This window comes from Scyliorhinus canicula, chromosome 11, assembly GCF_902713615.1.
Source record: "Scyliorhinus canicula chromosome 11, sScyCan1.1, whole genome shotgun sequence".
Lineage (NCBI taxonomy): Eukaryota > Metazoa > Chordata > Chondrichthyes > Carcharhiniformes > Scyliorhinidae > Scyliorhinus > Scyliorhinus canicula.
Genome location: NC_052156.1, coordinates 3,321,389 through 3,335,045, shown reverse-complemented (window position 1 = coordinate 3,335,045; position 13,657 = coordinate 3,321,389). Strand labels below are relative to the sequence as shown.

General features: G+C 47.5%; 2 protein-coding genes across 3 annotated transcripts in view; one reads left to right on the top strand and one right to left on the bottom strand.

Annotated features, from left to right (window-relative positions):
• LOC119973715 overlaps positions 1 to 13,657 on the top strand; it is a 103,993-nt gene that overhangs the window by 11,077 nt on the left and 79,259 nt on the right. The gene's annotated exons all lie outside the window — the stretch shown is intronic.
• The window catches only part of cfap100 (cilia and flagella associated protein 100), a 73,933-nt gene that overhangs the window by 38,733 nt on the left and 21,543 nt on the right, over positions 1 to 13,657 (bottom strand). For both annotated transcript variants that reach the window (XM_038812114.1, XM_038812113.1), the window contains exons 5-6: positions 10,930 to 11,122; positions 7,675 to 7,742 (exon numbers count right to left, since the gene is read on the bottom strand). In XM_038812114.1, the coding sequence (XP_038668042.1) occupies positions 7,675 to 7,742; positions 10,930 to 11,122 (261 nt within the window). The remainder of the gene's footprint in view (positions 1 to 7,674; positions 7,743 to 10,929; positions 11,123 to 13,657) is intronic.

Sequence of the window (13,657 nt, the reverse complement as noted above, 5' to 3'; positions counted from 1 at the left end):
GAAGATGCTAGAAACAATGGCCGGGGGAGGGGTGGTGGCAGTTGGGGGGGGTGGCGAGAGCTAAAAGATTCACTGCCCAGAGGTATGAGAGAGAGATAGAAAGTGTGGGAGGGAGATGGGAGGAGTGGAAGGAGTGAGGCAGAGATAGAGAGTTGAGGTGATGAATGTAGAAATTCAGATAGCTTGTATTATAAGTATTTGGTGCAGTAAGGGTTAAACGCCTGGATTAGAGTGTGTTTGACAACTGCAGTCATGCTTTTAAAAGAATCTTAGTTTGAACAACAACAACAACAAAGCTTTTAGTGGCGAGGGCTGCAATTAACCACTGCAAAAGGCCTGGGCTAATGCAATTTTGTTTTGATTAAGGGGATTCCCTGGGGAGTTAATTAGTTTTCAGCTTGTTGTCATTGCTGGGTGCAGCTAAGGCATCAGGCTGTTTGAGAAAGCAATTTTCAGTTGAATTCCGATCTGTCTGATGGCGTGCCCAGTGAAACAGTTCTGCTCACAATGTAAGTTAGTGAAAAGAGATTAACTGTATTTAAAGTAGTGCAGACTTGTCTGAGGACAAGGGGAGCTGAAACAAGCCAGCTAACAACAGCTTTTGAAAACATCCAGCCAGTGTTTCTGCAGGGGATCGGACCAGAGTCAGTATAGAGCCGTGACCAGAGATCTCTTCCTCAAAGAATAACCCTGTAAAGCAAGTATTCCTCTGTGCCATTGGCATTTAAGGTGGAAAGAGAGCTGAGGTTATTTATTTTCTTGTTGTTTAAGTGAGAAGTTACTACGCACAGAATGAAATGCAGTGACTGGAATCTCCTGATTGGATTATAGGACACCCGATCCGCAGAATCCCATTATACTGGAAAGAATTGCATTGCCTGCAACTCATCATCATGTACTCCTCGCAAATTAAGTAATTCTGTGTAACTTTCCATTTCTAATCCGTATGTTTTACTTTTTCTCCTGACCTATTAATAGTTAATAAACTTTGTAGTAATCCATGGGAGGCAGGAGTTCCGTCACCACACCAATATTTATTTACAATAACGATATTACAGGAGCAGCTACAAACAGTGCTGCTAGCAGTCCAGTCAACTTAAGACTGCCTCACAAAGCCTACACAGGTGATTATATGGGACCCCTCAATGAGCTATCATTGAGGGAGCTCATACTCCAATTGGCCAACCAATAAAGCCAATTGGAGTTCATTACACCCCTCCCCCCCCAAGGTCCGAGGAATTTCTGCCAGCTGGCATTCCTCTGAGCTTCTTCCTGCTCCTCATGTCTGGGTGTGTCACCTCTGTGTCGTCCGCCGGGTCGTTCTCCGACGTGGGCAGGGTGTACCTTATAGGTGTCCGTCTTTTCCTTGACGACCTCCTTGGAAGTTGTTCTTCCTCCTCCTTGGGGAGAGGTGTCGCGGCGGCCTCGTCGAGTGTGTCCATCTCCGACTCTGACGACTGGATGACGGGGTCTGGAGAAATTGCTCGGGGCTGGGGATCCTTTCCGTCTGGGCTACCCCAGCTTGAGGCGGTCCTGCTTCGCCTGCCTCCAGGTGTGGTTCCACTGCCCTTATTTGGTCTAGGTGTTTCTTCAGCACCTTGCCTCCTATTGAAACCTCATAGGATATGGGCCCTGTTTGGGACTCTACTGTGCCTTTGACCCACGTTGGTCCATTCCCATAATTCTTGACCCAAACTTGTGCCCCAACCTGGAAATGTCTCTGCTGCCGACTATTATTATGCCCCCTGCGTTGTGCCTCCTGTTGTTTCTCCACTTTCCCCGTTAAATTTGGGAAAAGGATACTCAGCCTCGTTCGCAGCCGCCTTCCCATTAAGAGTTCAGCTGGCGGTGTGCCCGTTGTGGAATGCGGTGTGGTCCTGTAATCAAACAGCCAGCGGGAGAGCTTTGTGTCTATTGACACTGCCGGCTGTTCTTGAGTCCCGCTTTAAGTGTCTGGACCACTCTCTCTGCCAGGCCGTTGGATGGTAAGGGGCCGTTTTGATGTGACGGACTCCGTTTTCCTTCAGGAATTTTTCAAATTCCCCACTTGTGAATGCCGTTCCATTGTCTGACACCAATACCTCCGGAAGTCCATGTGTTGCAAACGAGGCCCTGAGCTTTTCAATTGTCGATGCTGTGCTTGCCGTGTTTACCCGGTGGACGTCCAACCATTTGGAGTGGGCGTCCACTATCACCAAAAACATTGAGCCCATGAAAGGGCCGGCGTGGTCAATATGCAGGCGGGTCCACGGTCTGCCTGGCCATTCCCACGGGTGCAATGGCGCCACTGGTGGCACTCTTTGTCCTTGTTGGCACTCCTGGCACCGACATACCAAGGCTGCTATGGCTGTGTCCAAACCTGGCCACCAAACGTAGCTTCGAGCTAGCATCTTCATTTTAGACACCCCTGGGTGTCCGTGATGTAACTCGGTTAAGATTGCCTGACGGCCCTGAGTTGGGACGATTACCCGGGCTCCCCATAACAGGATACCGTCTTCTACGGTTATTTGGTCCCTTCTGCTCCAGTATGGGTGCATCTGGGGCTCCACTGGTCTTTCCAGTTCCCCTGTTAGCAGTAAATGCTTCAGCTTGGCTAAAACTGGGTATTTTTGCGTCCACAACCGAATATGTTGTGCGTCTACTGGTAGGGTGTCCAAAAAATTTAGAGTCATCACTGTCTCCTCTACTTTTGGTATTTGCGGCGGAGTGTCCAGGAGGGGAAGTCTGCTCAAAGCATCTGCATGTGCTACTCGCGTTCCCGGTCTGTGCTCCAGAACGTATCTATACGCTGCCAGTAGCAACGCCCAGCGTTGGATCCTAGCTGATGCAATCGGGGGTATTGACTTGTCTTCTTTTAATAACCCTAATAACGGCTTATGGTCCGTCACTATGGTGAATTTCCACCCGTACAGATACTGGTGAAATTTTTTTACTGCGAAAATCACCGCCAGTGCTTCCTTCTCGATTTGGGCGTACTTCCTCACAGCCATCGCCAAGGTCCTCGAAGCATAGGCTATTGGCCGTTCTTCCCCATTCCTTCCTCTATGGGCTAAGACAGCTCCTACCCCATAGGGGGATGCATCACAAGTGACCACCAACTCCTTCCTTGGGTCATAATGCTCTAGGACATTTTCGGATGACAGCTGTTCCTTGATGTCCCTAAATGCTCGGTTTTGGCGGGTGGACCATTTCCATTCTTGCCCCTTTTTTAGTAGCTGGTGGAGGGGTTCTAGGATGGACGCCCTATTTTCAATAAATTTTCCATAATAGGTTACCAACCCTAGAAATGATCGTAACTCCTAGACCGTGGTGGGAGCTGGGGCTTCTTTTATTGCCCTTACTCTGTCTTCTAATGGGTGTAAGCCTGACTCGTCTACTTTATATCCCAGGTACGTCACTTGTGGGGCCAGAAAAACACATTTTTCCCTTTTTAGCCGTACGCCTGCCTTTGCGAAACGCCTGAGCAATTCCTCCAGGTTCCTTCAGTGTTCCCTGTTTGTCCTACCCGTGATTAAGACATCGTCCAAATAAATCGCCACCTGCGGTAGTCCCTGCAGAATATTTTCCATCGTACGCTGGAATATAGCGCAGGCTGATGACACTCCGAAAGGTAGCCTAGTATAACGAAAAAGGCCCTTCAGGGTGTTGATCGTAGCGAACTTCTAGGAGCCCTTGTCCAGTTTTAACTGCAGGTAGGCATGGCTCATGTCCAGTTTCGTGAACAAAAGCCCACCTGCCAATTTGGCATATAGCTCGTCTATTTTCGGGATTGGGTATTTGTCCAGCAGTGCGTTTTTGTTTACTGTCTGTTTGAAATTTCCACAGAGACGTATCGAGCCGTCTGGCTTCAAAATTGGTACCACCAGCGCTGCCCATTCCGAGAACTGTACTGGTCTGATAATGCCGTCGCGCCGTAACCTTTCTATTTCGTCATCTACTTTCTTCCTTAATGCAAAAGGTACCGGCCTGGCCTTACAAAATTTCGGAAGGGCTTCTGGGTCCACGTGCAAAGTTGCTTTTCCACCTATGATTTCCCCCAAACCTTCCTGGAAGACCTCTGGGTATTTTTGGAGTACTCCACTCAACTGCCCGCTTCCACTCTGGAAAATTTTCATCCAATCTAATTTTAGGTCTTTCAGCCAGTTCCGTCCAATTAAGCTCGGTCCGGAGCCCTCTACTATAGTCAACGGTAATCTGAGCAATTGTTTCTCATATTCCACGGGTACATGAGTCGTGCCTAGAACTTCCAGGGGTTCCCCTGTGTAGGTTTTAAGTTTCGTCAATGTTTTTGTTAGGGTTAGTGGCTGGAGTCCATCTTTGATTTTTCTAAATGCTGCCACTCCCATTACTGATACGGCCGCACCCGTGTCTATTTCCATTATTGTCGGCCGCCCGTTCACCCGTGGGGTAATCCTAATGGGTTCTGCTTTCTTTGTTGTAATATTATATAATTGTTCCCCTTCAGAGGAGGATGGGGCGTCTAGGTTGTGTACTTCCCTGCGTCCCCACCTGCTATTCCTCTTTTGCCACCTCCTTCTAGGGTTTCTGTCGTTGTTACCCCACTCTGTCTGGTGCCAGAAACGGTCCTTCTCTGTTGGGGGAGCCTCAGCTGGTACTTCCCTCTGTCTCCAGTTAGTCCTGGCAGACTTGGGGGCAGTTCTGGGGTTTTCCTTTTTCCCTCTATTCCTCAGGTTTTTCCTGAGGGCGGCTATCTGGTAGCAGGACCCGTTGTGGTAGTCCCTCTCACAGGTATCTACCTCCATTGGCGTGCCCTGTAGTTCCTGCGCCCCACTTGCTGCCTTTTCTAGGGACAGTGCGAGCTGTAACGCCTACCTGCAGTCTAGCTCCGTTTCCGCCAACAGCGTTTCTGTATTGTGAGGTCGTTTATGCCACACACTAACCGGTCCCGAAGCATTTCATTTAGCGTCGGGCCGAACTCACATTTTTCTGCCAGCCTTCTCAGGCGGGTCAAGAAATTCGTGACTGACTCCCTGTCTTCCCGCTTCGCTGTGTAGAATCTGTACCTACGCAAAATGAGGGGTGGTTTTGGGTCGTAGTGCTCTTTCACCAATTCCGTTATTTTTTGGAAAGTTTTCATGTCCGGCGCATCGGGATAAGTCAGACTACGTATAATGGTGAAAGCTGAGGGTCCGCATGCCGACAGCAGGATAAGCCGTCTCCTTTCGTCCGTCAGTCTATCATTTGCCCGGAAGAAGTAACACATTCTCTCCACATACTGGGACCAGTCCTCAATAGCCGGGTCGAATGCCTCTAACCTTCCAAAAAACGGCATTTTTAAAATGGCAAGGCTTACCCTCCGAGTGCGGCAGCTGGTCTCCACAAAATTCTTAGTTTACCTCGTCGCCACTGTAGTAATCCACGGGAGGCAGGAGTTCCGTCACCACACCAATATTTATTTACAATAACGATATTACAGGAGCAGCTACAAACAGTGCTGCTCGCAGTCCAGTCAACTTAAGGCTGCCTCACAAAGCCTACACAGGTGATTATATGGGACCCCTCAATGAGCTATCATTGAGGGAGCTCATACTCCAATTGGCCAACCAATAAAGCCAATTGGAGTTCATTACAAACTTCCTCAATCTTAACTCAAGACAGCCGGGTTAAATTAGCTCCTTTGCTGTCTCGAATAGATGTGATTCACAATTGGACAGCACTTGATGAGCAATGGCAAGTGCGCCATGAGTCCCACAAAAAAGCAAGTTATGATTATCAGTCGAGCAATGGAGTTCAAAATTCCACTGAATAAATGCCTAAAAAGGAAAGTACAACACTGCAGCTGTGAGGGAAGAACAAGAGAAGTGGAGCTAAGTCGATAACTCTTGCGAGAAGCTGACATGGGCATGATGTGCCGCGTAGCTCCGTCTGTGCTTTAACATTTCATGAGTTTGAACAAAAGTGTGATGAACGTTGGTTTGAGTGCAGTGGGATGCCTGGAAGGGGGAATTACTGCCAGACGAGAATGTTTCAGCTTGCCAGGAACCAAGAGCAGAGCAGGATAAAAGAGTCAACGGGAAGGGAGAGAGCGAGCTGGAGAGAAAGGGAAAGATAGTCACAGCTGGTGACAAGAGCAAGGGGTCAAGAGTGAGAGAATGAAAAGTATAAACAGGTACGCAGACAGAGCAGGAAGGCTTGAAGTAAAATAAATAATATTGAGAGTGATTTAATGGCCCTGTTTCGCCCGACTTGGTGACGTGACAGAGTGGATAGTCAGAGGCTTTTTCCCAGGGTAGAGGGGTCAATTACAAGGGGGCATAGGTTTAAGGTGCGAGGGGCAAGGTTTAGAGGAGATGTGGCAGCACAGTAGCACAAGTGGATAGCACTGTGGCTTCACAGCGCCAGGGTCCCAGGTTTCGATTCCCCGCTGGGTCACTGTCTGTGCGGAGTCTGCACGTTCTCTCCATGTCTGCGTGGGTTTCCTCCGGGTGCTCCGGTTTCCTCCCACAGTCCAAAGACGTGCAGGTTAGATGGATTGGCCATGATAAATTGCCCTTAGTGACCAAAAAGGTGAGATGGGGTTATTGGGTTATGGGGATAGGGTGGAAGTGAGGGCTTAAATGGGTCGGTGCAGACTCAATGGCCTCCTTCTGCACTGTATGTTCGATGAAAAAAAAATGTGCGAGGCAAGTTTTTTACACAGAGGGTAGTGGGTGCCTGGAACTCGCTGCCGGAGGAGGTGGTGGAAGCCGGGACGATAGTGACGTTTAAGGGGCATCTTGACAAATACATGAACAGGATGGGAATAGAGGGATACGGACCCAGGAAGTGTAGAAGATTTTAGTTTGACGGGCAGCATGGTCGGCACAGGCTTGGAGGGCCGAAGGGCCTGTTCCCGTGCTGTACTTTTCTTTGTTCTTTGTGACAAGAATGTTAATCACGAGATTTGGGATGCTTGCAAAGCTTCGAGAGATTTCACGACATCTCGCGGGATGTCGGGATGTGGATCCCGTCTTCGCTGGGTGAAGTCCAGATGAAAATATTTAACTGCCATTAGGATCATTTAAATATGTTGGCAACCGAATTCTCCCGAGGCCCAGGAACCAGCGGCCTCACCTGGGAGAACTCGCCAGGGTGTCGGTATAGCACCGGCCCACACAAACGTGGACCAGGCATAATGGCACCTGGGGGTCTTCCAGGCCATAGGAGACCCCCAGATGGTAGGGCTCTGGGCAGGGTGGTACCCTGGCACTCCCACTGTCACCATGGCCATGCCAGCCTGGTACCTTGGCAGGACCACCCTGCTACTGCCAGGGTGCCCGGATTGCCCTGCCAGGACAGCAGGAGCATTGCCAAGGTGTGCGTGTACCAGGTTGCTGTGCCAGAGATCGGGCCCGAGGGAGGGGGTGCTCTGCCCTTAAGACGTCGGGTGAGGGGGAGCTCGAGGACCTCCTGAAAGATAGGTTGGGGCAGTGGGGGATCCAGAGGCTGCGATAGGGATTCTGAGGACAGAAGGTTGGGGGCGCCGCCTTCGTGCATTGATGAGCTGAGCTCGTTCGTACAGGAAGTGAGGTAACCTCGGTGGGGCGTTCCCAACCACAGCAAAAATAAACAACACAATCCCGCTAGGTCCAGTGCTGCAGGTGCCGAGAGAAACCCCACCAGACGCGCCCACAAAAACGTTTGCGCTTTTTATTTCAATAATAATAAGGTTACCTGCAGGATAAACATCTCTCTTTTCTTGTTGATATATTCATTCAAAGTTTCTTTCTCAATATGACGATCTGCAATCAAACAAAGTTATAAACCGACCAAAAGCAACAGGGAGAAATAGATAGAGAGATTCAAAGATAGAAAGTGAGAGATACAGGGAAGGGGGTAGAGAGTGACAGAAAGAGAGTGAAAAACACAGAGAAAGAGAGAGAGAGACACATAGGAAGGGAAGGAGAAAGAGAGAGATGGAGTGAGAAAGAGGCAGAGAAAAAGAGATGGACTGAAAGAGAGAGAGAGTGCGAGAAGGAGAGAGAATCAGAGACATAAGAACACAAGAACTAGAAGCAGGAGTAGGCCATCTGGCCCCTCGAGCCTGCTCCGCCATTCAATGAGATCATGGCTGATCTTTTGTGGACTCAGCTCCACTTTCCAGCCCGAACACCAACCCTTGATCCCTTTATTCTTCAAAAAACTATCTATCTTTACCTTAAAAACATTTAATGAAGGAGCCTCAACTGCTTCACTGGGCAAGGAATTCTATAGATTCACAACTTTTTTCCTACTAAAATCAGTCCTAAATCTACTTGTCCTTATTTTGAGGCTATGCCCCCTAGTTCTGCTTTCACCCGCCAGTGGAAACAACCTGCTGCATCTATCCTATCTATTCCCTTCATAATTTTATATGTTTCTATAAGATCCCACCCGCATCCTTCTAAATTCCAACGAGTACAGTTCCAGTCTACTCAACCTCTCCTCATAATCCAACCCCATCAGCTCTGGGATTAACCTAGTGAATCTCCTCTGCACACCCTCCAGCGCCAGTACGTCCTTTCTCAGGGAAGGAGACCTAAACTGAACACAATACTCCAGGTGTGGCCTCACTAACACCTTATACAATTGCAACATAACCTCCCTAGTCTTAAACTCCATCCCTTTAGCAATGAAGGACAAAATTCCATTTGCCTTCTTAATCACCTGTTGCACCTGTAAACCAACTTTTTGTGACTCATGCACTAGCACACCCAGGTGTCTGCACAGCAGCATGTTTTAATATTTTATCATTTAAATAATAATCCCTTTTTCTGTTATTCCTACCAAAATGGATAACCTCACATTTGTCAACATCGTATTCTATCTGCCAGACCCGAGCCCATTCACTTAACCTATCCAAATCCCTCTGCAGACTTCCAGTATCCTCTGCACTTTTTGCTTCACCACTCATCTTAGTGTTGTCTGCGAACTTGAACACATTGCCCTTGGTCCCCAACTCCAAATCATCTATGTAAATTGTGAACAATTGTGGGCCCAACACTGATCCCTGAGGGACACCACTAGCTACTGATTGCCAACCAGAGAAACACCCATTAATCCCCACTCTTTGCTTTCTATTAATTAACCAATCCTCTATCCATGCTACTACTTTACCCTTAATGCCATGCATCTTTATCTTATGCAGCAATCTTTTGTGTGGCACCTTGTCAAAAGCTTTCTGGAAATCCAGATATACCACATCCATTGGCTCCCCGTTATCTACCGCACTGGTAACGTCCAGTTAGAATTGATTTCTCCAATATTGGAGCTGCTCCCTGATTGCTGGGCGGTTCCTAAATGTCATTAACCTTCCTTTGTCTTGGCTCCTGCTGGCACCGAGGAGTCTGGTTTGGTCTTGATTACTTCAATGTATCTAATTGTTCTTGGGGATTGCTCATTAATATGTAGATGGCTTTTGATTTCGGTTCTGTCTGGGTTCTGCACGTCTTAATACACAGGAAACCTTGTACCTGCTTGTTTTCCTGTCCTTGGCCATTTCTCCCAGCATTCTTAGCGGATCTCCATTTTGGAATCAGGAAGTGGCCAACCCAGGTGGCTACACTCCCATTATTAAATCTCCCTTCTCATCCTCTAAAGGACCAATATTTACCTTAACTGCTCTTTTTTGTTTTATGTATTTGTAGAAATTTTACTATTTGTTTTTATATTCTGAGCAAGTTTACTCTCATAATCTTCTTTAAAGCTTTTTTAGTCGCTTTCTGTTGCCCCCTAAAAATTTCCCAGTCCTCTAGTCGCCCACTAATCTTTGCCACTTTGTATGCATTTCCCTTCAAATTGATACTCTCCCTTATTTCCTTAGAGATCCACGGTCGATTTTCCCTCTTTCTACCGTCCTTCCTTTTTGTTGGTATAAACCTTTGCTGAGCACTGTGAAAAATCGCTGTGAAGGTTCTCCACTGTTCTCAACTGTTTCACCATAAAGTCTACCTCTTCTCTCATCCCATTGTAATCTCCTTTGTTTAAGCACAAAACATTAGTGTTTAATTTTACCTTCTCACCCTCCATCTATATTTAAAATTCCACCATATTGTGATCACTCCTTCCGAGAGGATCCCTAACTATGAGATCATGAATCAATCCTGTCTCATTACACAGGACAAGATCTAGGACCGCTTGTTCCCTCGTAGGTTCCATTTCACACTGTTCTAGGAAACTATCGCGGATACATTCTATAAACTCCTCCTCAAGTCTGCCTTGACCGACCTGGTTAAACCAAATCAACAAGGAGAAAGGCAGAGAAGGAGAGAGAGAGAGAGAGGTCATTAAACATCTCATTTTGATTCCCCCATCCCCACATCATCTGTTCTGCTACTCTCCTGAATATAGAATATTTACGAAAGTTTGAATTGAAGTACAGCACAAGTGGAGGCCCTACTTCTGCACAGCCCCTCTGTCCCCCTGTCACTGCACAGTCATGCTGGCAATACGTTGTTTCACAGTTTCTAACTCTGTGCTGTACCTGTCCTGGGAGTGTTTGATGGGGACAGTGTAGAGGGAGCTTTACTCTGTATCTAACCCTGTGCTGTACCTGTCCTGGGAGTGTTTGATGGGGACAGTGTAAAGGGAGCTTTACCTGTCCTGGGAGCGTTTGATGGGGACAGTGTAAAGGGAGCTTTACTCTGTATCTAACCCCGTGCTGTACCTGTCCTGGGAGTGTTTGATGGGGACAGTGTAGCGGGAGCTTAATTCTGTCTCTAACCCCATGCTGTACCTGTCCTGGGAGTGTTTAATGGGGACAGTGTAGAGAGAGCTTTACTCTGTCTCTAACCCCGTGCTGTACCTGTCCTGGGAGTGTTTGATGGGGACAGTGTAGAGGGAGCTTTACTCTGTATCTAACCCCGTGCTGTATCTGTCCTGGGAGTGTTTGGTTCATATTTTGACCAACACAGGCAGATAACTGATACAATTGGGAGGGAATGGCTGTACCTCTCGTGACTTTGACCTTCCACGATGGGTCACTTTTGAGAGCGGAGAGCTTTTTCACGTTGGCCTGATGTTCTGCCTCCGCATCTTCCTCTGGTTCTTCCTCCACCTTTTGCGCGCTGCCAAATTTTGCATTAACACGAGTTGCATATGTGACCTTGTCGTGAATCTTCAGCTTTTTTTGTTCGTTTTGTTCCTGGAGGGCAGTAGCAAAGGGGAGAGGAGGCGATGATGACAGAGGACAAATTGATTATTTAATTCATAACTTCTGCAGGCCCCACAAGCCAAGTTATAACATTGTGAAATGACACAGGGCATTGAACCCCTCCTGACCAGCTGTTCTTGGCTGAGTTATTCACTGGGGATTATTTAGAATGTCCAGGTCTCGGACAATGAACCCTCAAACTCAAATTTGCACTAAGTTTTGCAATAAACTCAATCTAAATCTACCACTGACCTTCGACTCTGATCAGAAAATAAGAGATCCTACACATACGTACATAGAAACATATATAGAAAATAGAAGCAGGAGGAGGCCATTCGGCCCTTCGAGCCTGTTCCGACATTCATTATGATCATGGCCGATCATCAGGTTCAACACCCTGATCCCGCCATCCCCCCATATCCCTCGATCCCTTTCGCCCCAAGAGCTGTATCTAATTCCTCCTTGAAATTACACAATGTTTTCACCTCAACTACTTTCTGTGGTAGCGAATTCCACAGATTCTCTGGGTGAAGAAATTTCTCCTCACCTCAGTCCTAAAAGGTTTGCCCTTTATCCTCAAACTATGACCCCTAGTTCTGGGCTCCTCCACCATCGGGAACATTCTGTCTGAATCTACCCTGTCTAATCTTGTCAGAATTTTGTACGTTTCTATGAGATCCCCTCTCACTCTTCTAAACTCCAATGAATATAATCCTAACCGATTTAGTCTCTCCTCGTATGACAGTCCCACCATCCCAGGAATCAGCCTGGTGAACCTTCGCTGCCCTCCCTCCATAGCAAGAACATCCTTCCTCAGATAGGGACACCAAAACTGCTCCCAATACTCCAAATATGGCCTCACCAATGCCCTATACAATTGCAGTAAAACATCTCTATTCCTATACTCGAATCTTCTCACTATGAAGGCCAACATACCATTTGCCTTCTTTACTGCCTGCTGTACCTGCACGCTTACTTTCAGCGACTTATGCACGAGGACACCAAGGTCTCGCTGAGTATCCGCCTCTCTCAATTTACACCCATTCAAATAGTAATCTACCTTCCAAAGTGGATAACCTCACATTTATCCACATTATACATTTATCCACATTATACTGCCTCTGCCATGCATGTGGCCACTCACTCAGCCTGTCCAAATCCCATTGAAGCATCTTTGCATCCTCCTCACAATTCAAATTCCCACCAAACTTTGTACCATCTGCAAATTTGGTGATAATACATTTAGTTCCCTCGACCAAATCGTTAAATATAATGTGCACGGTTGGGTTCCGAGCACAGATACCTGCGGGGCCCCACGAGTCACTGCATGCCAAGCGGAAAAAGACCCATTTATTCCCATTTTTGCGTCCTGTCTGCTAACCAGCTTTCTATCCATCTCAAGGCACTACCCGCAATCCCATGCGCTTTAACTTTACCGAGTAATCTGCTATACGATACCTTGCTGAGGCCATGATCGCCCGACAAAAACTGGGTAGTGTCTTTCTAAAACAAACAGTGGAGCTTTGCACTCTGCACATTTAGTTTCATTTTACCTTCCGTTCTGCCGATTGTAGGTACAGATTCCCCGACATGTTTTCAGAATGATATTTGCAGGCGTCAAGGTGTTTAAACTTTTCCTTAAACACAACATCTGGGACCAGAGAAACCATTGCCCCTGTACCCCGATTCATATGTATTGATTGGCCATCCAGCAGCCGTGTTACCCAGGAACCCTGTGAACTAACTACCACTGACAAGATGTGGAGGGGCCTTTTCCCTCAGACTCGGTGTCTCTCTGATCCTCCCATTCCTACTGAGATCCTTTTTCTTCTTGTTATGTCAGACGGCAGGTTTATGTTTCTCTAGGGCGGCACTTGGCGCAGTGGATAGCACTGGGAGTACAGCGCTGAGAACCCGGGTTTGATCCCGGCTCTGGGTCACTGTCCGTGAGGAGTTTGAACATTCTCATCGTGTCTGCGTGGGTTTCGCCCCCACAACCAAAAGAGGAGGTGGTTAGGTGGATTGGCCATGCTAAATTGCCCCTTCATTGGAAAACAAAATACTCTAAATTGAAAATAAAAAGGTTTATTTTTCTCTGGTTTGCCTCTCAGACTCTGTGCTTGTTTTTTTGTTTTGACAAGCATGCTGAATGTGTCCCTTATTGCCACGCTAACGGCATTCAAAGTTTCTGCACCAAAGAATTAGATGGGTGGTGACCAAGCTTTTCACAGTGGGCCACTCTCGGCAGCTTGCTCTCTTGTGTGCATGCTCCACTGTCATGATGGGCAGTCGAGTTGATGCATTCAGTCGCTCTGCTTTTGCAACCAGCTCCATGGAGACTGCAATCTCTCTGGCTTTCTGCAGGGTGAGGTTAGCCTCTGTCAGGAGGCGTCTCTGGATTGCTTCACTCTGAAGGCCACAGACCAACCTGTCATGGAGGGTACATTCAGTACTTAGACCATAAGATCCAGGAGCAGAATTAGGCCACTCAGCCCATTGCATCTGCTCCGCCATTCAATCATGGCT